General features: G+C 29.0%; 3 protein-coding genes across 5 annotated transcripts; all 3 read right to left on the reverse strand.

Annotated features, from left to right (window-relative positions):
• Positions 1–611: 611 nt before the first annotated feature.
• Positions 612–6,465, reverse strand: LOC132949918 (esterase FE4-like). Of its 3 annotated transcripts, XM_061021042.1 has the most exons (11): positions 6,281–6,465; positions 6,103–6,213; positions 5,816–6,001; positions 4,507–4,656; positions 4,262–4,421; positions 3,994–4,179; positions 3,579–3,772; positions 1,966–2,131; positions 1,586–1,767; positions 1,075–1,343; positions 612–998 (listed from the first exon to the last, which is right to left on the reverse strand). In XM_061021042.1, the coding sequence occupies exons 3-11, from the start codon at positions 5,993–5,995 to the stop codon at positions 830–832; spliced, it is 1,656 nt and encodes a 551-aa protein (XP_060877025.1). In that variant the 5' UTR covers positions 5,996–6,001; positions 6,103–6,213; positions 6,281–6,465; the 3' UTR covers positions 612–829. The 3 variants fall into 3 exon arrangements, with proteins under 3 accessions (XP_060877025.1, XP_060877024.1, XP_060877023.1); XM_061021041.1 differs by lacking the exon at positions 6,103–6,213; XM_061021040.1 differs by lacking the exon at positions 6,281–6,465 and having other exon boundaries at positions 6,144–6,173.
• A 2,611-nt stretch (positions 6,466–9,076) lies between these two features.
• LOC132950700 (uncharacterized) lies at positions 9,077–18,775 on the reverse strand. Its single transcript, XM_061022239.1, has 18 exons — positions 18,544–18,775; positions 16,837–17,022; positions 16,471–16,741; positions 15,902–16,287; positions 15,571–15,736; positions 15,225–15,406; positions 14,854–15,122; positions 13,666–13,881; positions 12,677–12,686; positions 12,217–12,438; positions 11,976–12,125; positions 11,598–11,757; positions 11,273–11,458; positions 10,997–11,190; positions 10,556–10,718; positions 10,094–10,275; positions 9,703–9,965; positions 9,077–9,640 (listed from the first exon to the last, which is right to left on the reverse strand). Exons 1-18 carry the CDS (start codon positions 18,574–18,576, stop codon positions 9,442–9,444), a joined length of 3,438 nt encoding a protein of 1,145 aa, XP_060878222.1. The 5' UTR covers positions 18,577–18,775; the 3' UTR covers positions 9,077–9,441.
• A 2,125-nt stretch (positions 18,776–20,900) lies between these two features.
• Positions 20,901–26,736, reverse strand: LOC132950538 (esterase FE4-like). Its single transcript, XM_061022043.1, has 8 exons — positions 25,710–26,736; positions 24,105–24,293; positions 23,724–23,997; positions 23,217–23,599; positions 22,548–22,713; positions 21,998–22,185; positions 21,644–21,912; positions 20,901–21,363 (listed from the first exon to the last, which is right to left on the reverse strand). The coding sequence occupies exons 2-8, from the start codon at positions 24,291–24,293 to the stop codon at positions 21,213–21,215; spliced, it is 1,620 nt and encodes a 539-aa protein (XP_060878026.1). The 5' UTR covers positions 25,710–26,736; the 3' UTR covers positions 20,901–21,212.
• Positions 26,737–26,751: the final 15 nt, after the last annotated feature.

Raw genomic sequence — 26,751 nt, forward strand, 5'->3', positions numbered from 1 at the left:
GTGATTTGTTCCTACTGTTATACTGTTTTATTGAAGTCGCGCTGTGCGCAAACTTTTATTATTATTAATATTATTACTATTATTCTGTGCTTCAGCAGTCACATATCATTGTATTGGTATTTTTTGTGATATGTTAACTAAATATCCTCACTTTGAGATCAATCAAAATATAGGCCTACAAAACATTACGATATCGTGAGTAGTCCTGTTATTATAAATATTCCTGCACTATCGTCATGCCAGCATGGTATTATTTATATATACGCAGTAAATTAAGCTAGTCGTTAAGTTGCCCAATTCTTGTAACTGTACCCTGTGGTCATTGCACCAGACCGGATCGACCACAGGGCCCCCGTTCCCCATAACTATGAATTCAATCCTAACTTCCTATAATTCAAAACAGTTTGGTTTACCGTCCTATGCAGCGTCACGAAAAAAGATGGCCTATCCACGCCTTGTCAGACGTGTGTATGTTGCGTGGCCTATCTACGATATCAGTAGGTTGATACCGAGTGGTCCTTCTTTAGCTTTTTTGATTTCTCAGTTGTTAAATTCTCAACACCTGTTTAAAAGCTACCAACAAAAATGTTTTCAAATACCCAAATGCATTATATATTTTAAGTACCTTAGTACCTTATTATCTATACAAAGTTATACATAATATAATATATATTAACAAGATTGAAATTAACAGTTTATTTTATCATTAATATATCCAGATTAATGTAATCCAATTATGTACCTTAATACCTATACAAAGTTATACATAGTATAATATATCTTAATAAGATTGAAATATACTGTTAATTTTATCATTAATACATCCAGATTAATCCAGTCCAGATAATAGTGGCAAACTATTCCAAAATGTATACTCGTCTACATATGGCTTCTCAGACGTGATTGGGTTACTTGAATTAATTAAAACAAATTCGTATTTCTGGGTGTTAAATTTTGGGAACGGTTCTCCTTTATCCGTGCCATCAATAGTGGGAAAACTAAAAATAAAGTTAAAATTGTTTGTAAGCCCGAAGCTTTTTGTTCACCGAAAAATCGATAAACAAGATAACGTACTCTGTTGTAGCAAAACGTGTCCATAAATTCACCATAAGATTTGATACATCGAGGTCCTTTCCCTGTAGGACTGCCCGACCGGCTGTATAGAATAGGTTTGTGACTTCGTCAGCGTGCGTTACACCTAATTTTTTTGAACACGGATATGGTCCATACAACGAATTGAATGAAAAATTATTCAAATAATCGTAAATGTAATAATAAACCGGTTGTGAAAGCTTGGTTGCCATTTGAAAGACACCGTGTAAAATTAATCCACCGGAAATCATCTTGAAACATTTAATATTTGAAATTAATTTATTTCATAAAACCTTGTGTCGAAAACAAGTAATATTATACGAGGCTGTTGCTTCTATAAAATCGTAAACAATATATCACACGAAGTGTATTTTTCACCAGCGAAAAACGTTGGCGTTGTAACTTGTAAATAATTATAATAGATTTTGAAAACATTAATTTTAATCGTCTTAAAAATCGTTTTCTATCCATTATTTATTCAATAGGTACTTACTTTTACTGCATTCAAAGGCTCTCTCAACTTCCCGTTAGAAAAGTATCGTTTATATATCTTGTCACCAATTAATGGAATATCAGAATATTTTGTCGTATATCTATACAGTAAAAACGATGATACATAATGATTGAAATCTTCTAAAAACTCTGTGTACACTAGATCAGTCGCGTTGTACATTCCTATTCAAAATATAAAAATTAGATTTGAATTTTTTTCCGGGAGTAGGTATAAAGAAATTTAAATTCTCAGTAATTTAATCTAAAACGAAAACCAGCGTGCTTCACTTACACTTATTTTATGTTGACAACTAAAAGTTAAATTCCTAATTATCATAAGTTTTCTTCAACATTTTAGATTAAAATATAATTATTACTCACGAGAAGCAAAAATGCCACCCTCTCCAGAGTTCATTCCCATTAATACGGGAACTTTTGTTAATTGTTCAAAGTAAAGTAAAGGATAATCACACAAAAATGATTCTTTTGAACAATTACATTTTTCTGCAACAGGCATCATACTTATAATCGGGTAATTTCTCCACTCCTGTAAAAATAAATGGAAATATTTATAAAATGTGCCCAATTTTATGACACATAATATTGTTCAAATATATTTTATTGTTTAAATAAATTCATAGGAAAAATCCAAGTCAAAATGGACCGTTACTAGTTAGTAATACACCATAATAGAATAATGCGAATTACTAATATTAATAGAAATATATTCGAAATAAACTTAGGGTAATATTATAGGCTGACCGTCTTCGCTCAGAATCGTTGTTCATATGCTATAAATTGATATAATTGAATTCAAATTCCACACATCCGTTATAGTTACTTACTTGATGGTATACTTAACACCTACAATTGTACAGCATAGACATTACCTTCTTACCCCCTTTTTTTACTCTTAACATTTCAAAGTACAAATTAGATCTAAATTATTATCAAAAATACACTCAATATTATAGATCAAAGTTTTTTTTTTCTGCTATAAAGTGACTCAAGGCACAAAAAAATGTGTAAAATATGTGTATTAACCACTATATTTAAAATCTAAAATAGAATCGTTCAAATAAGAACACAAATCAAATAATTTATTATTTATCGCATTTATAAATGACATAAATAAAATAATACAAACCATTAGGGTTTTAGTGTATTTTAGTGGTAAAAATATTTTAATGTAAAACAATTAATAGAAAATATAATTAACGTATACACTAATAATGATTAATGACCACGCATGCATATCTTAATTTAAGCCTTAAACCAAAGTTAAGACATAGTATAGTTTATCATTATACAGTACATAACGGCTAGGGCAGTACTGCAGTAGGCGCTGACTAAAACGATGTTGGTGAATTGCGGCCCAGTCCATAAATCAAGTACGAGTTGCTGCCCGGGTTTATGAGAGGAACGTACGAATTTCAATGGCAACATATAAACAATTCAATTTCAATTTCGGTTTTAGCGGACTTTTTGTAACAACTAAATTACAGTGAATCTTATAAGGGGGGGTGTGAGGGGGTTTGCCCCCCACGTGAAATTTTACACTTTGGTTTTGTAGGACTCTAGCCCCTGTAACTATTCAATCCTAGTTACGCCCATGCCTCTGTTTAAAAGGTTATCGCGCCGGAATTCACCGGTCTCCAGCGTCGTAAACAACACGTCAGACCGCAACTCACTCACATCCGACCAAAATATACTTTATACATAATATAAAGTTCTGTAATACTTAAAGTATCATAATTTATAACCATATTATTTCGGAGGAAAATACACTTTATGATTTCAGTCCAAAGAAATGTGTGGAGAAAAATCGAACGTACCTTTCTTTTTTTACAGTAAAATGATCAAATGTATTTTGTTAACACATAATTGAACCATCAAAAATAATACATCGTGCATATATATTTTATATCACGTGACCCAGTACATGGTCCTGTACTTCGATTTTTCAGTTTAAGAGTAAAAATAATTATACTTACAAATAAATTGTTGTATAGATTCACCAATACTTTCGCAGGGATTTCTTTTAAACATTCAATCATTTGTTTTGGCTCATCAGGACACCCAGCAATAGTTGAAATAGCAGACACTCTTCGTTTCGCCCATCCTGGTGGAGATACACTCCAAATGTTTAATGGTGATGCACTTTCCATGATTGCTTTGTGGAACAACCCTATAACATTTAAGAGTTAAAGGGCCCGCTCTTACAGTGTTCGGTTTAGTGTCGGTTAACGGTCACTTAACCCTAACAGATAAGTTAGATAATAGATGTTATAACCGGCATAATTCCACGAGTTAAGTTTTCGTTAACTATAACCGGACATTTTAAGAACGGGCCTAAGTTTAATTGTACAATGATATTTTAATACACTCGTATTAAAACCTATGTAATACCTTTGCTCATTGGTGATAACAAATGTAAACCAACGGAAGCACTTCCAGCACTTTGCCCAAATAATGTAACTTTTTTTGGGTCTCCGCCAAATGTACCAATATTTTTTTGGACCCACTTTAGTGCTAAAACTTGGTCTTTCATACCATAATTACCGGGTAAGTCATCGTTTTCAGTACTTAAAAAACCTTAAAAAATATTCATAATTAACGTATAAAAAATATAATATTACATGATAATTACAAAACAATACTTAAATAACGTATATACCGAGAATTCCAAGTCTGTAATTAAGCGTAACTAGAACTATATCCTTGTCTAACAAATAATGGGGACCGTATAAACTTAAACCTCCCGAACCCGCAAAAAAACCTCCACCGGCAATCCAAAACATGACCGGAAGCAGTTCTCGATCACCTTTTTTTGGTATCTAAAAATATCATAATATAATATTTTAAACAAGATTTTTTTAATTTTCAATAACAAAATTAATATATTTGCAAATAGTTGATTACTCTTGGTGTGTACACATTGAGATATAGACAGTCCTCTGCACCGACAAGGATATCCGCTTGTTGATAATAAAACAAGTTCTTCTGAATACACACTTGTGGCTCGGTAGTAGCATTTAAAATACCTATCCACGGATCTGCTGGTACTGGATCCTAATAACAATAATCCAAATTGCATTTAAGGAAATTTTAATACAGGATGTTTTAAGGAGTTTAGTATAGGCAATTGTGTGTCCAAGTCTCAAGTTTTTAACAATCATTAGTGGATCGTGGATGTAGATTGAATGCATAACTAAAAAAAAGGTGGATAAGTAGATGTCGCTCTGCTGTACAGTAGGTTACAAGTGGGTCACTGTAATGGATGGTGTTAAATTTGAATTCAATGATATAATATCATTGTATAAGAAAAACGATTCTGAGCGGAAACGGTCAGTCAGACTATGATATTACCAAGTATATTTGATGATATTATTGTGAATAAAGTAATTTATATATAACCTATTTACGTGGAGCCTTGTTTTAAATTTTCGAACCTTAGCCATAAAAGTTAAAAATTTATAAATTTTTAACCACAAAATAATTAATAAATTATAAATTTGATAAATGTTGTCAAAATTTGAACTTTAAATGCTTATAAATAAAAACTGTGACTAAGGATTTTTAATTTTTTTCATCTGCCTTTGAAACAATAACCTAGGAGCCTTCTATTAAATTTTCATGCTTTTTTACTCAACAGATAAAATTTTATTGATATTTATAGAAAAAAAAACTAAAAAAATTGAAAACTGACAATGGCCGTAAACAGCTCAAAATAAGTCAAAATATTTTGTAAATTTTATGGTGTATAGAAAATGCTAATATAAACATTCAGTCAAAATTGCATGTCCCTACGGTCATTTGTTTTAGAGTTACACCAAAAACCAAAATCGATTTTCTCGAAAACAGATTTTGAGTAAAAATTCCCGTTTTTCCTTAATTTTTCTTTTGTTTTTCACGTCGCTTGTGAAAACTACTGGGAAATGTTTACTTTTGACCCCCCAAAGTACCAACTAGATTCACTCTCCTATCAGAAAAGTTACTATTGAAGAAAATCTAAGCACTTTTACTGTCCTAAAAGGTGATGACAGATACAAAAAAAAAAAAATAAAAAAATAAAAAAAAAACACACATAATTGTAAAATCAATACATTCATCGCTTCGCTCAGAATCTAAAATGTAATAAAATGTATTATTACTCACTGTAACGCCGTACCTAATACTAAATACAATTTTTAAAAGGTATTTAGTTATTACAACTGAAAGTATGTTTTACCTTAAACCTAAGATCCCCGGTAGGTGACTTGGCATAGGGTATTCCCTGAAATGCTTTGAATTCTCGTCCATTTCTTGACCTCAGGCTACTACCAGTCAATTTTCCTTGGTCTAATTGTAACACTTCATCCGCGCCAAATACAAACCCGAAAAATAATGTAAAAATAATACATTTTTCCATTTTTACCTGAAATAAAAAAATGTATATCTTATTACAGAATATTGTTATATTAATTTTATGACACAGAATTCCCATTCAAAAATAATAATATGAAGTTACAGCTTTACTTTAATTACTATACAAATGTGTTTATGGAATAAAAACAACACTTATTATGAATCATTTATAATATGTTCAATTATGTTAATGTTGAAATTCTCACTCCAAAATATTAAAACCTTTGACAAATAAAACAAAAGAATGTATTTTATTAAGATCGATTTAGTAATAATTAAAAATAGGTACTTTTGTTTAAAATGTTATTTAAATATAAATAAACATTTGGATGATGCTCTGACAGGTATTTGGTTAGCATGAATCATATTAAAACCGTAGGTAACTATAATGCGGAATCGACTACCAGAAAATTCGGCGGTACCTACCTACGTAAATTAAAAATATATACCTAATAAGAATTGATATTCTAATGCGTAATCCTATCTACCTGCCCATTTATATTTAATTTATATCTGTAATCTTCGAGCTATAGTCATGTCGCCTTCTACGTACATCAAACGCTATCTGAGTTTACAAAAATAATAGTGCCGAGGCGTACTTAGTACTTATAGTAATTAACACTAAATAGATAAGTAAACAAAATAGATTAATAGATTTTACAATTTACATAGGCAAGTAGGTACTTGGTTATCATTGGTTTATACACGAGTGTCCAATAATTTGTATCGTATAAACGGTATGATATAATATTATAAACCTCACCAGTGATTACGAAACACGAATAAATGCAGATTGGCCTAAGTATCAGAATAACTAATAAGTCGAAATTAGTGATATAATTATAAACTAATGAAAATCGAGTATTTATAAAAAAACAATTGAAAATAATAAAAACAGGCGTTATTATTATACACGTGCATAGTAAATAATAACAGTAAATTTTAATTATTATTTGTTTGGCAGCGTAACGTGGTTGAGGAACCTGTAATATATTGTAAGTAATTCAGTGAGGGTTTTCAGAACGCTGTGAATTATATTTTAACCCTAGCTCGGACCCTTCGGGAGTGATAGATTAAATACCAAGTTCTAGTTTATATGTTTTATTAGTACACAGTACCTATAAAATGCAAAATAACAAAGGACTTACGAATAGTATGGTCATCCGGAGTTTGTATAGTTGTTGTCCCGGAACTAACTAATTTAAAATTGTATGTGTTTTATATATGCTAACAATTGTATGTGTATATGTGTATCCATAATTCAGATGACTATAATATGACTATGAGCCTTATTCCTTATTATCAATACTTTTATTTATACTTCCTAGTTTACAGTCTATGTAGGCATGTAGCTATAGTAGTTATAAAAGTTTTAGATTTTTCAAAAAAAACTAATAATGACCAGGCATTACAAAAATGATAATAATAGTTTCAGAAATAGTTACAGTGATATGTTAATCTTTATATTTGGTTCACATTACCTAAAATATATAGTAAATAAATCAAATATTTAGATATAATTGTTAAAAGTTAAAACATATTCTGGAATTTTTATTTCTCGGAATCTTATAAAATTTAAAACATATAATATAAAATGTTATTTTTTCGATCATAAAGTCCATTAATTAGAATAGATATATATTGTGACCCATAATTTCTTGCGATATGTTTATGATAATGTGTAAGTTCGGTTAGTCAAATGTATTGCTTAGGAAGTAGGGCATTATCAAAAATATTTCTTACAATCGTTATAGACTATAGAAGGCGTTGAGTACTGCTCATATTATGCTTCAACGGTAAAAATGATATAGATACTTTTTTGAAAGGTTTTTGTGGTATAAACCATTAAACCAACTAGCTGACAAGTGACAAGGCAATGCGTTGCTATTGCGAGGCTTTTGTGAGTATGCGAACAGTATATTATGAGGTGGGCAATCTACGTGCGGTAAATCGTAGACCCCGCGTGATGTGTACGTAAGAGTATAATTTAACTCTAAAGAATCAAAAAATGCAAAAAAATTGGCACACCGAAACCGATAGAGACACATTGTTTCATTTCTGATACATACGATTAGAGGGATACAACATTCAAGCGTTTTAGTTTATATATTAGTGACTCGTGCCTGGCAGTGTAGTGCCTGAAATCGGTAAGTAGTAAATAGTGACGAGGTCTACTCGAAAATCCTTTTTAAAGCTGTCAGTAATATATGTTTTAAAAACAACGCTATACCTATACTACGGATGGTTGATTTACCGGGATGGAATTCATGTTGCTCATCAATGAATGCAGGATATTTTTATAATTGTATAATTGATTATTATATTATTGTTGAATAGTTATTCTATAATTAGAAATAATGAAAATATTAATGTGGTCCTAGGATTTCGTAAAGGTGCTCAATATAGTATCACACGCGGAAACAAGGGAGGAGCTTATCCACCCAAAACACTCAGCTTTTTAGCGATGTGTGATTGAAGCCCCACGTTGATATTAAATATGTTAGCCACCCCTGACATTTTAATGGATTTCAGTCAATATAATATGGATTCTTTTTTTTGAGAAATAAATTAATAATAAGAGTCTTGATTTTTTTTCGATTTTCATAGCGTCTGTATAGGTATGTGTTTTATAAAATCCTAGGTTTTCCGGGTATGGTTTAAAGACAATATTTTTAAATTATATGGCCCAAAATACAAAAAAAATAAATACATAACTGCTTAATATTTGAAAATATTAAAATATGTACAAGTATATTTATACAGTAAAAATAATACAAAACCAATTAAGTTGATAATATACATTTTTTTATAGTTAGTTTGTCTGACTAAATTAAGGTAAGAAAATTTGAATCATTTGCTTATTTTTTAAATAAATTGCTTAAAATTGACCATGACTAAAACGCAATAAGTAAATATAAATATATCGCTAAATTGCGTAAGCTACAGTCGTGTGATAATCGCTTCAGTAATACGCTAAGATAAGATTTAATTTAATTACTAAACACCAAGTAAAAGATAAGTACTTGTACGAATTGTGCTCAAAATCATAATTAGGATAGGTAAATAGATAAAATACGCTAAAAAGTATGTATTTAATAATTAATTATAATGGTGTTCAACTGAAATAAATTACATTAAATATATAACATTTATTAATAAATCTTTCAAACATTTGTATTGTCTCAGCATGATTTAATTAATTGCTCATCATCTATCCTTATAATGGACCAAATGATAGGTACATACATATATTAGGTTCATAATTCAGATTATCTTAAATTATAATTTTTATGTACAATTTCATACCCGGCAATTGGATTTTTTTTACATTTTTACCCCATAGAATAAACATTAAGTTGTCACATTTTTATGATTTTATACACATTGTATTAAAATCAATATTTTTTGTATATATATAATATAAATTGATTATGTATGATTGTTTTTAAATCAAATTTCAGTTTTTAAAACCTCCACAGACTTTTTAAATGCAGATAATAATGGTAAACCTTTCCAAAATTCGTACTCTTTCATGAATGGCTTCTTGGATATGACGGGTTTACTTGAACTGATCAGCAGATATTTCATACTTTTGGAATCCATCAACGGCCATTCTTTTCCATTGTCCGTTCCATCAATCGTAACTTTGCTAAATATCATTAAAAAAAAATAGTTTTTACTAATGTTAATTATCAACAACAACAATCATACTCAGTGGTAGCGAAATTAGTCCATATTTCGATCATAAGTTTAGATACATTGAGATCCTCTCCTTTTAATTCATCACTTCCGTTGGTAAAAAATAGACTTATCATTTCGTCACCATGTGTTACTCCTAATTTAGTGGGACAAGGCCCGAAATATGAATTAAATGATATTTTATTTGTATGATCATAAACGTAATAATGAACCGGTGATGATAGTTTGATTGCCATATCAAATATTCCTTCTAGAAAGATTCCGCCGCTAACCATCTGAAAAAAAAAAACATTACATTGAGTATAATGTCTATAACATTAGTATAATAAAACTAAAATTTAATTTAATACATTTTGCTGATTTAAATATAATATAATATTGTAACATAATACGGTCTACCAACCTTAACAGTGTCTAAAGGATCGTCCATATTTCCTTTAGTATAGTAACGATTGTATATCTTTTTACTAATTATGGGAAGATCGGACATCTTTGTCGTGTATTTATAAATAAGTAAAGATGAAATATAGTGATCAAAATTATTCTTTAATTCGAGGTCAACTTCACAATTCTTGTTATAGACTCCTATTAAAAAAAAATTTCATTTAAATTATATCGAAACATATTAGGTAGGTATATATATATATTTTCATTATTTTTTCGGCCATTTCCAAAATAATACTTTTTATTCGTAATCTTACAAATGTTTACTGTCAACTGATACAGATTGTATAATACTTATTTAAAAAAAATAATAATAAAAAAAATTCATATGCATTTTTTTTACATGGAGTGTGAATAATAATTTAAAAATACTGTTGATATTTTATTATTTAAAATATTTATATAAAAAATAATAACTCACGAGCAGCAAAAAGACCACCTTCTCCGGAATTCATGCCCATTAAAATTGGAACATTAGATTCTTGTTTAAAGTCAAGCAATGGATATTTACATAAAAACCCTGTTTTATTTTCACAGTTTTCAACAACAGGCATGAAGGTGATTGCCGGGAACACTTTCCATTCCTATAAGAACATCACGTATTAGTATAAAGTATAAACATTACGCACATAATACATTTATATTTCAATATTTATATACGTAATAGACAATAGTTAACTAAATAATATAACAGCTAAAACAATAGATTACATTTTGCATATTGTATGATTATAGTATTACCTACTTTAAATATAGAAACATTTTAAGATTATATTCTTTAATTTGTCCTATTGTTTAAAATCAAAATAATGAATAAGTGTTTATATTTTTACATACAAAAAAAAATATTATGGTTACTTACAAATAAGTTGTAGAGAAGATCCACTAATAACTCTGCGGGCATATTCCTCAGACATTTAGCCAATTGTTTTGAGTCTTCAGGACATCCAGAAATAGTAGACAGTGATAAGGCTCTACGTTTAGCCAATCCTGGTGGAGATACACCCCATCGGCACAAGGGAGTCCCACTTTCCAGTATTGCTTTATGAAATAATCCTAAAAATATATTATAAACAGTAGCTATAGTACCTACTTACCCATATTAAATTGCAAATATGTAACCAAATTATGTGTTTACCTTTGCTCAGTGGTGATAATAAATGTAAGCCAACACTGACTCCTCCAGCACTCTCACCAAATATTGTTACTTTATTCGGATCTCCGCCGAACTTTTCAATATTACTTTTGACCCATTTCAGTGCTAAAACTTGATCTTTCATGCCATAATTTCCCGGTAAAATATCGTCTTCGGTACTCAAAAAACCTAAAAAGTAAAAACAACAATATAATAGTTTCATTACTATTCTTAATATCAGACATAAGCCATAACTCATAATAATAGATGTAGCTAATGCACCTAACTAATATAAGTCATCTAACCTTAAAGTGTTTTAATAATTTACCTAGAGGTCCAACTCTATAGTTGAATGAAGCAACAACAACATCCTTGTCTAGCAAATAGTGAGGACCATATAAACTCAGGCCTCCGTGTCCAGAGCTAAAACCTCCACCTGGGATCCAAACCATAACTGGTAGCAAGTCCTTTTGAACTTTTTTATCGATCTATAAAATATAATAATAAAAATAAATTATATTTTAACATATTACATTTTGTCTTCTTTTTAATAAATTATTATAAAATAATATTTTTGCTTATGCTTGACTATGATAAAAATAGTTAATAAATAATCGAATTTTTATTATTTTTCCAGAATATCTCATTAATACTACCTTAGCAGTATTATGAAAATTATTTTTTTTTTTTCAATTGAGCCAATTACCTTAGGGGTGTATACATTCATATACAAACAGTCCTCGTCACCTAAAAGTACATTATATGATTCATACATGAACAAATTCTTTTGAATGCACATTGGTTTTTCCTGAGTCGCATCCAATATACCATCCCATGAATCGGCTTCTACCGGATCCTAAAAAAAAAATCACACTCATCATTAATACCTACCAAGTAAACTCGAAACAAATTTTAAACTGTATAACATAGATTTTTGCTTTAAATACCTGTAATCTAAGGTCTCCAATCGGTGATTTGGCATAGGGAATTCCCTGGAATGCACTAAATTCCCGTCCATTTCTTGAGTTAATAATACTACCGTTTATCTTTCCTTGTCTTAAATTCAAAATATTGTCCGTACCATATGTGAGTCCGACCAGCAGCAAAAGAATACCAATTCTTTTCATTGTAATTATTAATTGATATAAAAATAATACAAAATACAAAATCTAAGAAAGCTGCAAAATAAAGATAAATTATTGTTACTTTCATAATAAATTTTTGATAAAATCTTGAATTCATAAAATTAAAATACTAGAACTATACATAAACCATTTCAATATTATTTTAGCTATTTACTATAGTTATATTGTAAAAAATATATTATACTAAAAAGTTATACATTGTCTTGGAAATATTAAATAAAAAAATGTAATATACTATATTATTTTTATTTTAGAAAAATACTTGCGTATGGCTGTACATGTAAAAAAGTCAAAAGTTAGTCTTAAGCTATTTTATTATTTAGGCATACAATATAAACTAAATAATAAAAAACTTTGACTTATACAAAACAAGGAATAAAAAATTTTACCTTATAGAAAAACTACTCCAGATACTAAGTAAAAAATTAATACGTAAGACGTAGAGAAGATTATATAGACACAATAAGTGTCTATAATCGTCTACTGCAAAGTGTTTGCAATGATATATATAGTTTATATATAAGTATAAAATATACATTTTAAGATGACAATGTCAAACATATTTGCCCTGTGAAACGGTTAATTATAATAGTATCTTAATTATTATTCATGATTTGCAGTTTGACCTAGGTGTTTCTTATTTTTGTTGTCTGCATTTCGGCTATGCTATTATTATTATTGAATAGTTATTCTGAAATTATGAATAATGAAAATATTAGTAGTGCAAATCACTAATCAAAGAGGAAGTTCAAAAAAACAATTGAAAGGATAATAACTATTGTTGACTTCCTACCTAGAAACCATTCGATCAAAATAAATGATAATTGGCCTAAACATTGTATTTATTCGAATAATAATAAAGAAATTGAAAAAAAATGGAAATTAATTATTTTAATATTTTAATAATTAAACAATAAAAATATAAAATGTTAACAAGATAATTTTTTTCACTGATTTATTAATCGAAATGAAAGTAGATTTAATTTTTATTATTATTGTTAACAAAAAAATTGTGCACAGAAATCAAATCACATATTATTCTCAAATAAATAAAGTTAAGTGTAAATAATTAATATAAATAGTATAAAAACACATTTTTTTTTGTGGAAAACAAATTAATTAATTAAAATTAAAAACATATTATAATTATTTGCAAACAAAATTGATGGTACATTTTACAAAATTATAAAATACATATAATATATTTATTTATCATAAAGCTGCACTAAATTCAAGGTAATTACAATTTACAACTCATTTTTCATATGGTCTGGTGGAAATCTATTTTGAGAAATTACATTCTTGAAATTAGAAAGAAGAGGCAAATTATTCCAAAAAGTATACTTTTCTTCAAACGGATTTTGTATAATATCTGGATGATCTGAATTTATGTGAAGTATTGATTGTCTTTGTGAGTTAAACGTTGGCCATGATGGACCATTCACTGTCCCATCAATAGTAGGTGATCTGCAAATATTGTTCTCATTATGTAAGTATAGACAACTCTATATTTATATAATGTATTCAAAGTTACATAGTATTTTATATTGAAACACATTTAATAATAGATTTTCATCTTAAAAATTTCTATCACGATATGCATCTGCAAAATTATTGTTAATAAATCAGTTAGAGTAGTATTAATCATAATTATCGTTATGTATTAAGGGGATTCGATACCATGATTTTCTGTTTTTGTCTAACACACGCGCGACATAGTATTTTAGACGTGCTTTTTTCCAAACATACCAATTTATCTAATGAAGCGATAAGAATTCTAAAACAGATTTGAATTTGTCGTTAAGTCTACTTGAAATAGACTTCCCCACATTTTTGATTTTAACTTCTCAGAAAATTGAAATACAACAATTTTTAAATACTCTTTTTTGATATGACATTTTTAGGAATTTGGGGGATATTATCAAAAATGTGGGAAAGTCAATTTCAAGTAGACTTGACGATAAATTTAAATCTATTTTCAGAATTCTTATCGCTTCATTAGATCAATTGGAATGGTTGGCAAAAAAACACGTCTAAAACACTATGTCGCGCGTGTGTTAGACAAAAACAGAAAATCACGGTATCGAATCCCCTTAAACACACTTTTAGTTTTATATAATTAATAATAACATGTTCATAAAGTCCAATTATGCTATATACTATATTATATCAATTACATCCTAATTAACTATATCATTTTTAAACTAAACCCAGAAATATTACATTTTTATATTTAACTGAATAATTCTGAAATATAATTATAAGGTTTGGAACAAAATTGTAGCTGACATACCTATAAACTGAATAAGAATATAATATAACAACACAATTGAATTACGTTCAAAGTTTAGCAAATAGACCTCCTATATTTCCTTAGTAGTAGTTGATTTTAGTAAGTAGGTGTATATTATTATCTATAATAACAGTTTTCATACTAACTCTGCTGTTGCGAATTTCGTCCAAACATCAACCATAAGCTTCGAAACACCCGTATCTCTTGAATTAATTTTTTTAGGATTTATGGTGTCTGATTTGAACAGACTGGTCAACTCGTCACCGTGCGTGATTCCTAATTTTTTATTACATTTACCATATAAAGTGTTAAATGAAAATTCGTTTTGGTAGTCGTATAAATAAAAATACACCGGTGACACCAATTTAAGAGCCATGTCCAATATGCCGTGAAGATAACGACCATCGGTAATCATCTAAAACACCGATACATTTTATTAAAAAAACCTATTCGATAAGAAACCAACATAAAAAATCGTATAGTCGCATGTATGTAAATAAACTTGTATATAAAATACTTCGACAGTTTTCAAATGCGAATGATCTCCGATTTTTCCAGATGGAAAATATTTCCCGAGTACTTTTTCACCAATTTCGCTCAAATCTAGTGTGAAATGCTGATGTGACAGTATGATCGATAGCAAACGATTAAAATCCGTATAAAATTCTGGATATCGAAGAGACGTGTCGTTGTACAAAGCTAAAATACATATAGGTACTTTTAGGTCGGATCGTAGATCAAACAAATGTCGCATATTTATTAATTGACAATTTTTTTTTACACCAGTCCTTGAAATTTCAGAGGGGGTACGGTTATTGCTCAGGGATTGTGGGGAAATATTAAATTTCGAGGCACCAACTTACAAGAAACAATCATACCGCCTTCAGCTGAGTTTAGTCCGATAATGGCCGGGACGAATGACTCTTGCTTGAACTCATTCAACTGATGACGACAAAGAAACGATTCTTGGCCCGTGTCACACTGCTCCACTACCGGCGAAAACAATACAGTAGGATACGAGTGCCATTCCTATATTATTATATTATTATATTATTTGGAGGAAAAGATAATTACTAAGAATCCAGTAATATTTACGAAACAAAACCGGTAGGTGTTTATTAATAATATATAATTATTAATGTACAAATGGTTTTATTTTTAATCTATGAAGAACCAAACATAATATTATCTTACCCGAAGTTTATCATAAACGTCACTGAAAAAACTTTCCGGTAATGTCTTGAGACATTTCAATATATTTTTAGAAGACGAGTTTCCAACGCATCCAGCTATACGTGAAATGATTTGACTTCGATCGCGCGCTACGCCAGGTAGATATGTACTCCAACGGCATAACGGAGTACCACTTTGGAGGATGGCTTTGTGGAATAGACCTTTACTCATTGGCGATAACATGTGATAACCGGTACTAGCTCCACCAGAGCTTCCGCCAAAAATCGTCACTTTTCCGGGATCACCGCCAAATTTAACAATGTTTTCTTGGACCCACCGCAATGCCGCAACTTGATCTTTCATTCCATAGTTTCCGGGTATAACATCGTCTTCGGTACTCAAAAAACCTATAGCGAATAAATGTATAGAATATAGTAAGTACATTAGTACCATTATATAGTTTTAATAATAATAATATTAAAATAAGTTCTGACACCATACCAGCTACATATTTGTTTAATATAAACAGGTATAGGTACTGAGAAACGAATGTAATCAACCAACTCAATGTAAAATTATACACAACTCACCTAATACGCCTAATCTAAAATTAGCCGAGACCAAGACTACGTCTGAATCCATAAAATAATCAGGACCAAATATATCCGGACTACTGTGTCCCAAATAAAACGCCCCTCCGTGAATCCAAAACATAACGGGAAAATTGCCATCAGTACTTGGCGTGTAGACATTCAAGTACAGGCAATCTTCACTGCTATTAGTTTCATATTTTTGGACACATGCGTTCGAATGCTTAGTGGCATCTAACGTACCATCCCATGGATCGGCTGGTGCTGGAGCCTACGATATAACATAATATTGGTACCGTGATATTGTATACAATTATAACGATTAACGGACTGACAACTACTTATGCAGATTGAGTAGGTACCCACCTCAAATCGAAGTTCTCCAACGGGTGGTTTTGCATACGGTATACCAGTAAACGAGTAATAAGTCCGTTCATTTCTAGATTTCAAAACTCGACCTTTTAAAATTCCTTTGGTAATTTTTACCTCCACTTGGCAAAATGCTGAACTCAAAAATAATATTATCACGGCGTACACCAGCTTTTCTCGCACCTTTATAATAAATAATAATAATAATAATCCCATTGAATATTCAAATATATTTATAATTTTGTTGTACTTTGAAAATAATTATTCCCCAAGGATTTAAGAGGATATAAAATAAGATATTAACCAATTTCAATAAATTCAGAATTGATAACATAGAACTATAAATAAATGGATCAAATTACACCATTATACCTCCGTTATACCTTCAAATAATCAAATGTAGGTACTGATAACAGAGATATTCCGGGGGCCAACATTTTTCGAAAAAATAGTATACAACATTAAAACCTTCTATACGCATCAATAGTATAAGAGTGAGAGTATAGAAGTTCAACAACCAAGATAGGTAACAACATTTTTAGAAAAATACAGTATACCTACACAATACACTTTAGGCCACTTTAGTGTCGTACGCAGAATTTTTCAATGGGGGGGGGGGGGATAATTAATTTGTAATCAAGTAATTTGTCACAAATCACAAGATAAAGTTTAAAAAATAACGTAGGAGCTTCTACAGTTTTTAGTACTTCTAACTGATAGAAAAATGAAACATAAGATATACATACAAATATATTTGAACAAAACTTTTTATCATAAATATAGTATAGTACAATAAAGTACAATTTTATGTTTATTTTGTCTAGTCTAATAATTTCAGACCTTTAGGTGAACTATTTGAAAATTTTTGTATAACTTCAACTTCTGTCAATTGTTCTTTTTTATTTATGTTGGCTATAGCTAATCCGGTTAGCCGTAGGTATATCTATAATGTATTATGTATGTACACACCGTTGATTACTAGTTTACTATAGTTGAGACTTGATAAATATAATATAAACAACAAAATAATAATCATAATACGGGCAAGGGGGGAGGCTTCAGCTTGTTATCCCCCACCCATATTTACAGGTATTTACAATCTCTTTCTAACAATGTTGGCACTTGGAAATCTATAGCAGCCAGCAGGCCATACATTCCATATTATATTATTATGTCTATGGTTGATAAAGAGGTTTAAAATACTTGTCGATTATGGTAAGAAACATTAGTTTTAAAAAAGTTAGTTTATAGATAGTAAGTTTGTATGCACTTTCAATGCACTGGCCAATTTAAATACTGTAGTGTCTTCTTGCTTTTCCAATTTAAATATCGGCCTATAGGCTATAAGTTATAATTTTATAATCATTATAGTTGTATATTTATTTTTAATATAAATTTGTATAGGTAGGTAATTGTTTCATTAAACCATTTGATAAGGTATCATTATTTTGTATTAATGATAATTTCAAATAGGTATAAAATATAATAAATTATTTATTACGTAAGCATCTACAAAAGGCAATAAATATTATTTTTTTTTATAATTAATTTAAACAAAAAAACCATTTTGATGAAAATAAAAGGTTGAATCATTAAAAAACATACTATTTCTTTAACTTTCTAAAAATATTATAAAACCAAGTGTAGCGTGTGATTATTTTTAGTCACCATGTAATTATTTTTTAAGTAAAAATATAATTTTACCTGATTTAATGTCCCCGTCCTTGAGAAATACATTATAGTCCACTGCGTATAATGATATGACTAGTTACACAATTTTAATCAAATTTTTGAGAAAAAAAGTTTTTGTTTATTCCCATTTTGAGTGATGATTTATCAAATATACCGATGTATGCCTAATATTCATAAAAATAACCATTATATAATTAATATTGTTTAACTATACTCTGTTCAGCGAGAGGACACGCAGATTCCATACATTCCCCCCTGCGTCAAACTTCCCGATTCATCTATGACAGGGTGCCGTGTGGGGGTTCGCAGAAGAACCGATTTTCGTCGATCCGTAGCGTGTTCTCTGGCTGATCAGTATATTATAGACAAATTATGTACTTTGAATAAACTATATCTAATTCAATTTTTAATGTATAATAATAATAATTAGGTACCTACTTATTTTAATAGATGATAATATGTTTTTTTTATATATCGAGGTAGGTAGGTAGTTACTTAGACATCCATTAAATAAGATAACAACAAAATAATATATTTAACCATGATTATTATTCAAACACTTATACGTTATGAGTTATATGACTTATAGTGATACAATACAAGTCTACAAGACGTACGTTTTTAGAATGTTAGTTGATGTAGACTTTTTAACGTTAATGTTACATAATTATGTTTCTCAATAGTATACGCAACGCGAAATTATGTCATATAATTTCTATATATTATTTGAAATGTAATAAAAATTAATTTAATTTAAACTATTGTTATAGTTTTTTTTTGTAGTCACTTGAATTTTTAAAAAAAAATGTACTCGTTATTATTAAATATGTATAGGGGAATGCCAAAATGAGTTATGCAAGTACTATTAGTTAAAATGCAATAGTAGGTAAAGGTTAAAGGTATAATAGTGTCAATGAAAAAATATATCCTAAATATTTTTCCTATACATTGCATATTATTATAATATTAATATGCATGTACAATGTACTCATAACTTATAACTACTAAGGTACCTATTAATGCATGTTGTGAAGACTAAAAAAAAATTCTAATAATCTAATCTTTGTAATTATAGTATGTAGATTACGTATTATTATGTAAACATATACTTCAAACAAGGTCAACAGTTGTCGATTACGAGCAAATAATATACAATGTGTTGATGTAGTTCTCTTGTTATTTCAAGATCCAAGTAAGTAGTAACAAAACTATGAACGCGAAGCATTATTAAATAATAAATACTATTATACGCATAATTAGACATTAATATTGGGGGGACGAGGTGGCCGAGTGGTCTAACGCGACGGATTCGGCACAGCCGGTCCGAGTTCGATCCTCGACCACTGGGCGGCATTTTTCTCCGTGCAAGTCACGGTGTCCGGAGAACAAGTGCCGCCATCCCCCCACCCCGGGGCACGGCAGAAACCTACGGGTGCCCCATTAGAAATTCTGCCAAACACAACACACACGTGTACCAACCTACCCAATATAAAACCTACCAAACCTACCCAATATAAAACCTACAGTGTCCTCCCCACACCCAATGGCCTATGTTGCCGCGGGTTACCCAATAAAAAAAAAAAAAAAAAAATAGACATTAATATAAATTCTGTATGGCTACTAAAATAATAAAATCATAGATATACTTGCTAGAAAAAACTTTTTCACCAAACCTAATCGGCATAATCTTAGTAGATATACTTAAAATAACTGGTTACAATACTACATTGTAAACTTTTGCAGTAGATATTTAATACAAATGTATCACCCTGTGCTCCTGTATGAGGAGAGTTTTTTTTTAAATATTTACTAAATTCAGGTTGTTTTATAGGATAGTGGTGTATCATTATTAAAAATTTAAAAGTAATAAAAAAAGAAACAATGGAGTAGGTACAATCAAAAAATTATTCTCAGGAAAACGGTTTATTTTACTTTTTATTTTTATTTAAGTCCTATAACAAGGTGTTATTAGCTATTATAAGTATAAACAAAAATCAGAGTTAGTCAATTCATTTATAGATTATAAACATTCAATAAAATAAATTAAAACAATAATATAATTAGAGTAGCTCTGCATTGGAATGTCAACAATTATTACCTAAAGTCTCAAATTTAACTTTGACCATTTTTCTTTAAAAAAAGTTTTTGATAATTTCTAGGCACAAAATATACCAACGATCACTATTAGGTATTTGACATTTTCAAAACAAATTTACTTTTACACAATCTAATTTTTTGAAGTATTCTTCATTCTGTGAATGATATTATTTTTCCTTCACAGGTATCACACTTACTCATTGTTCATTACATAATGTAAATATGTAATAGGTTGTTAAATTAACATTTTAGATTTAAAAAATAAACATATCTAACACCTATGGACAATATATATTTATATAATTTGATAAAAAAATATTTAATTAATTTCTTAAAGATATCAAATATTATTTTCTTGAATAACCACAAATACTCCATTGATTTACGTGACATTTTCAACAAATACATAAAAACATATTCAATGTATGTACTTTAAATTAAAATACCAAATTTTTTCATTTAGCCAATTAGGTAGACACCATAAAAAAATTGTACTGTAAAAAAATTTCTAATCGGTTGATTTTTAAAATATTCAATTGTTTTATTGTTTTGATTATTGTCGGAAACAGGCATTGTTTATAGAATTATGTAAGTTTTTTCCAAAATGCATAGGCATCCATACATGGATTTTGAATAAGACTGGGATGACTTGAATTGAATAGGATCATCGATTGGTTTGTGTTTGTAAATTCAGGCCAAGGTAAACCATTTTCTAATCCATCGATGGTAGGAATACTGTAAAATATAAAATATAGTTGTAAGTTGACTAAAACAATACAAGGCATACATCTTCGGTTATGTTAAACTAATTAATGTATTAATCATCAGAATTTGAACACAATGTGAACCGGTACTAAATAAATTTAATAGTAATTCATAAGTAGATAGGTACGTTGTACACATTAATATTTGTATTGTATGTAATATGTACCTACTGTATAATTAATAATGATTAATTTTAGATTTAAAATGTCGAGTAAAAAATTAAAAAAACAATTCAAATAAATGTACTTACTCAGATGTAACGAATTTATACCAAATATTAATAACTAATTTCGAAACTTCGAGATCTTTTTCGTTTAAATCGTTTGGATTTAAGCTATTCATTTTGAAAATACTATTTAGTTCATCGCCATGGGTGACTCCTAAGGGTCTCTCACATGAGCCAAACGCTTTATTATAAGAAAATTCATTTTGATAGTTATAAAAATAACTATACACGGGAGATGACAATTTATATGCCATATCAATAACACATTCTGTAAAACATGAATCGGTGAACATCTGAAATACAGTTATACATCGATTATGTAGAATGGTAATAAATTAATTTAAGGTTTTGAATATAATTATTGATTATTGTACCTACTTTAACAGCGTTAATATGCGAATGATCATCTATACCTCCAGATGGGAAATACTTTTTAACCACTTTTTCTCCAATTTCGTCAATGTTTTCAGGTTCTGTATAATAATTATAATTCATCATTATTGATATTAAACGATTAAAATCCGTACGAAGTTCTGGATGTATTAATGACGTATTGTTGTACATAGCTGCGGAAATACAATTATATTTAGGTAAGTATAGGTATTATTTTATTTTTTTTTTTATTAATACTACTGAACTGTATTTTATATATTACATTAATCATAAATTAATTCAATACACTGTATTAATTCTATTGTACTATTTGATTACAAGAAATTGTTTTATCTATCAATACACGGACTAAAAAGAAAAAATCCATCATAAGTCAGTAAATGTAAAAAAATACGTTTAAGAATTTGAAAATATTTGAAATTAAATACTTTTTGAATGTATTTTTATTTAAAATCGGCAGTTATTGAAAATATATTTAAATGATTTTCCATTCAAGTATTTAATAAGTATGATTCGTAGTTATTGTTTAACTCACCAGCAACAAACAAACCTCCTTCGGCTGAATTTAAGCCAACAATAGCTGGTACGAACGACTCTTGATGAAAGTCATATATTGGATGATGACAAAGAAATGCTTCTTGACCAGTATTACAGTTCTCAACCACAGGATTGAATAAAACGAAAGGATAAACAATCCAAGTCTAAATAGAATTTTTTTATCAGATAAAAAATAAAAAATACTTAAATTAGTCTATAATAACCGCTCATATTTCTTCAAAATTGTTCTTAATGTTTTTATATGTACATAAATATTACATTCATTTTAAGAAAATTACCGGTTCGTACTTTGTCTACCACTTTCAAATTAAACCAATAACAATGTTTTATGATTCCAAAAATCCAAAAACATTATTTATGTAGGTTTCCACATTTAAACCAAGTGGAAATACATTGTTACGTTACATGAGCTATAGGTTTATCGACACATTAATTTATTTTTAAATCTTATTAAGTAAATTGTACTCAAAGTATTCAATCTCATTTGACTTTTTTCTTATTACAGTAAAACTCGCATAAGACGCTATCTTAATATCAGCTCAAAAGAGCGTATATTAAGCAGGAAATCGTCTTAAGGGAGAGCGTCTCAAGTGAGTTTTATCAGACAATTTTTTTTTAAAACTTTACGTTGAAATGAAAAACATACGAATAATTTGGTATGAAGATCTATCAAATATTGAGCTGGAACTTGTCTTAAACATTGCAATATGTCTTCGGATGTATCGAAATTACACCCTGAAATAGTTGCCACTGCATGGGCGCGTTTACGAGGAATTCCAGGAGGTAAAACGGCCCACTTGCAAACCGGTGCACCACTTTGAAGTATGGCTTTATGAAAAAGACCTTTACTCATCGGCGATAACATATGATATCCTGTGCTAGCACCTCCTGAACTTCCACCAGAAATTGTCACTCGATTAGGATCACCGTTAAAATGCACTATGTTTTCCTGCACCCAACGTAATGCGGCTACTTGATCTTTTACTCCGTAGTTGCCGGGTATCACATCATCTTCGGCGCTCAGAAATCCTAGGCAATCATAACGAGACGTTTAGTTAATATTAGTTTAACAATAATATATAAAAACCATGAGAAACATGTAGAGTAGGTATACAATATTTATTCAGTATTGCGAGACGTTTGAAATACTAACCGAATATACCAAGTCTATAGTGTATTGTTACCAATATCACATCCTTGTCCATAAGATAATCTGGCCCGTATAGACCAGACCTACTGTGGCCCCAAGTAAATCCTCCTCCGTGAATCCAAAACATGACTGGTAACGATTTTTTATTCGTTTTTGGAGAATATACATTTAAATACAAACAGTCTTCCTCACCGTCCGTGCTTCCCTGTTGAATACATATATTTGATTCTTTCGTAGCGTCCAATATGCCGTTCCATGGTTCCACCGGTACTGGCGCCTAAATTGAAAAATACATCGTGTAACAATAATTGTATGAAAAATGTTTCGTTCAGTCGAACGATGGCCATAATTATATAATATTATATACACGAATAAATTATATACCTTAAACCTAAGTTCTCCGATTGGTGGTTTTGCATATGGTATTCCGGTATAAGAATAATAAGACCGCCCATTTCGAGATTTCAAAATTTGTCCTTTAATCACGCCTTTAGTTATTTCCAACTCCTGTGCTACGCAGTGTACCAAATCTAAGTACAGCACGACAGCAATAAAAATCCATTTTACAACCATCTAAAATATTATCAAATTGTTAGGTTTATTTATAGTATGATGTATTCATAATATAATAGGTAGGCAATTAAAAACTCCGGAGGAGAAGTACTGGCAACATGGTTCCTTCTCCGGTCCTCGATAAAAAAAAAAGGTAATTAAAAACCATAACTTTAATAAGCAGAGGCATATTTCTAAATAATAATATGCAAAGTGCCTATTAGATAGTATGTATAGAATCCATTAGTAGCAAAATGTATAAAGCAGCACATTTTAATCTAAATTCTGAAAGGTTCAATGATGCATTTAAATTAAATTTTATTGTATAATTGCTATGATTGAGAATACATATATTACAACGAGTAAATTAATAAACTTAGCCTGCCTCTGTTAATAAAATATTGATTACTTTATATATTATAAATATTAAAATATATATATAATATATATATATATATTATTATATATATTACTTTAGGTTGGTATTTTTTTTTTAATTTGCTTGGATCAAAATTATTTTATTTCTTTATAAATTATTTCCTATTTTTTTTATTTTTAAGTTGTTAATTTAAGTTCGCCATTTGTAGACACTGAGTCATTTATCCCGATCCCGTAATCTTTAGCGATTTTGGTTCCATAATATAATTATTGTAAAAATCAATAATAGCACAACTTTATAATTTTAAATACAAAAAAATTAAGTAGTAGGACGTTGAGTTTTGAGCCAACAATACAAATTTAGCACGAATTATTAATAAATAAATCAAATGAAACAGCAGACTGTTGTTATTGTAAGCTATAAAAGCAGCAATAAATTCGAGCATTCCAAGGTCACTTTAATAAGTTTTTAACTAATATGTACACCTAATGTATAACATACCTACACTACTTTTTTATCTGACTTATTAAATCAGTACCTATACCTAATAAGTTCAAATATATATCTATCACATATATTAAAGACACAACTTAATTTTCAAAATAATTAATATCAAATACTGTAATCGTAATGCATTGAATTAACAATTTATATTTATGGTTGGGAAAGAGTTAATCGATAAATTTTAACAATGTACAACTACAAGTCATTCTAAAATAATGTATCTTAGTACAAGTTACAATGTTACATCAATTATTCTAAAAATAAAAATCTGGTAAGTATTCATTAAATGGTTATTTTTTATTATTTGAAGAACAAATTTAATTAAAAATACAAATTATAGATATAAAAAAATACATGTATACTTAAATAAATTAAAAAGAATTAATATAATTTATCGACGACCTAATTAATTTGGTTAGTAATATTATAAAAAATTACAAAGTTAAACATTTAAACTAGACGTACCTATACGACTGTACATCATTTAAAGTTGTTTATATTTATATATTACTTGATATATATATATATAATAAAATAGTATATATAAGTATTACCTTTATGCGTATATTCTGAAATTATAACTTCAGTGTACCAGATACCATACATTTTTCGCCGTTACATAATTGACATAATAATATTGCTTGTATATTTTCATAAACATTAATTTTTTTATACTTCAAAATAAATTCAGTCTAAAGTCTTAATTCGAAGGATAAAGTGTTTCACCGATTTCACTCATAATATGAAATAAAAAACCAAATGCATAAGCTATAAGACATCGTAAGTATATAATAACATTAATTGAATAACACCAGTTTCTGCAGAAATAACTAACTAGACTGCCGTACTACTAAAGACTGAAATAATGCTACAAAACCTAAAATCCAACACATATTTTGCCGGACAAATTAATGTTGGTTATCAGCGATATTTAAAGTGTATCAATTTGCCATATTATTATGCCAATTGAAATTACTATAGGTAATGATGATTAGACAGTGGACGTCTAACAATATTAATAACGTGTCTTATCTTAATGTGTAACTGTTCATCAATTACAGGTAACTGTATTTCTTATAGGAGGATTTCAGCGTACTATTTTTTTACTCTCATTGGCCCACGCACAACACAGAAAATTGTGTTGTTACTTGTAACCTTGAGTATTAGAAACAAAAATCAACTCACAATTGACCTTAGACCTATTATCAAATTTTAATTTAAGAACATTATCAGGTATACAAATTAACAGTATATACGATATTTAAATTATTATAAAAAAATAATTTTTATTGAGTGTATAAAATTCTGATAACAATAAAAATAGATAAACTAACAATAATAAATATATAAATTGTATGAAGTGTCGGTCGATAAGTATTCACTCAGATCACACCACTACTTAATCCTAATATTCCTAGCTTTCCAAACGTATAGACTTGATGAAAGACAATATGAGGATTCTTACTGCATATGTTCCTATAATAACTACAAATTAGTGTAATATTATATCATAGTAGACACTTATGTTACCTATAAATAGAATAATTATGACTAGATTATAATTTATTGTATAAATACAATAAATATCATATCATT

This window comes from Metopolophium dirhodum, chromosome 8, assembly GCF_019925205.1.
Source record: "Metopolophium dirhodum isolate CAU chromosome 8, ASM1992520v1, whole genome shotgun sequence".
In the NCBI taxonomy this organism is placed as follows: Eukaryota; Metazoa; Arthropoda; class Insecta; order Hemiptera; family Aphididae; genus Metopolophium; species Metopolophium dirhodum.

Excerpts from the sequence above, each read along its gene's own strand:
- LOC132949918 (XM_061021040.1), bottom strand. Across the intron at positions 3,773-3,993 it reads GTTATCACCAATGAGCAAAG|GGTTGTTCCACAAAGCAATC; the intron begins GTATTACATAGG and ends TAAATGTTATAG. Across the intron at positions 999-1,074 it reads ACACGTTTTGCTACAACAGA|TTTTCCCACTATTGATGGCA; the intron begins GTACGTTATCTT and ends CTTTATTTTTAG.
- LOC132950700 (XM_061022239.1), bottom strand. The coding sequence starts at position 18,576 with ATGTATTTCTCAAGGACGGGGACATTAAATCAG. Across the intron at positions 15,123-15,224 it reads CGCATTTGAAAACTGTCGAA|ATGATTACCGATGGTCGTTA; the intron begins GTATTTTATATA and ends TCGGTGTTTTAG. Across the intron at positions 13,882-14,853 it reads ACGAAATTCGCAACAGCAGA|ATCACCTACTATTGATGGGA; the intron begins GTTAGTATGAAA and ends CAATATTTGCAG.
- LOC132950538 (XM_061022043.1), bottom strand. The coding sequence starts at position 24,293 with ATGGTTGTAAAATGGATTTTTATTGCTGTCGTGCTGTACTTAGATTTG. Across the intron at positions 22,186-22,547 it reads AGGAGGTTTGTTTGTTGCTG|CTATGTACAACAATACGTCA; the intron begins GTGAGTTAAACA and ends GTATTTCCGCAG. Across the intron at positions 21,364-21,643 it reads TATAAATTCGTTACATCTGA|TATTCCTACCATCGATGGAT; the intron begins GTAAGTACATTT and ends TATATTTTACAG.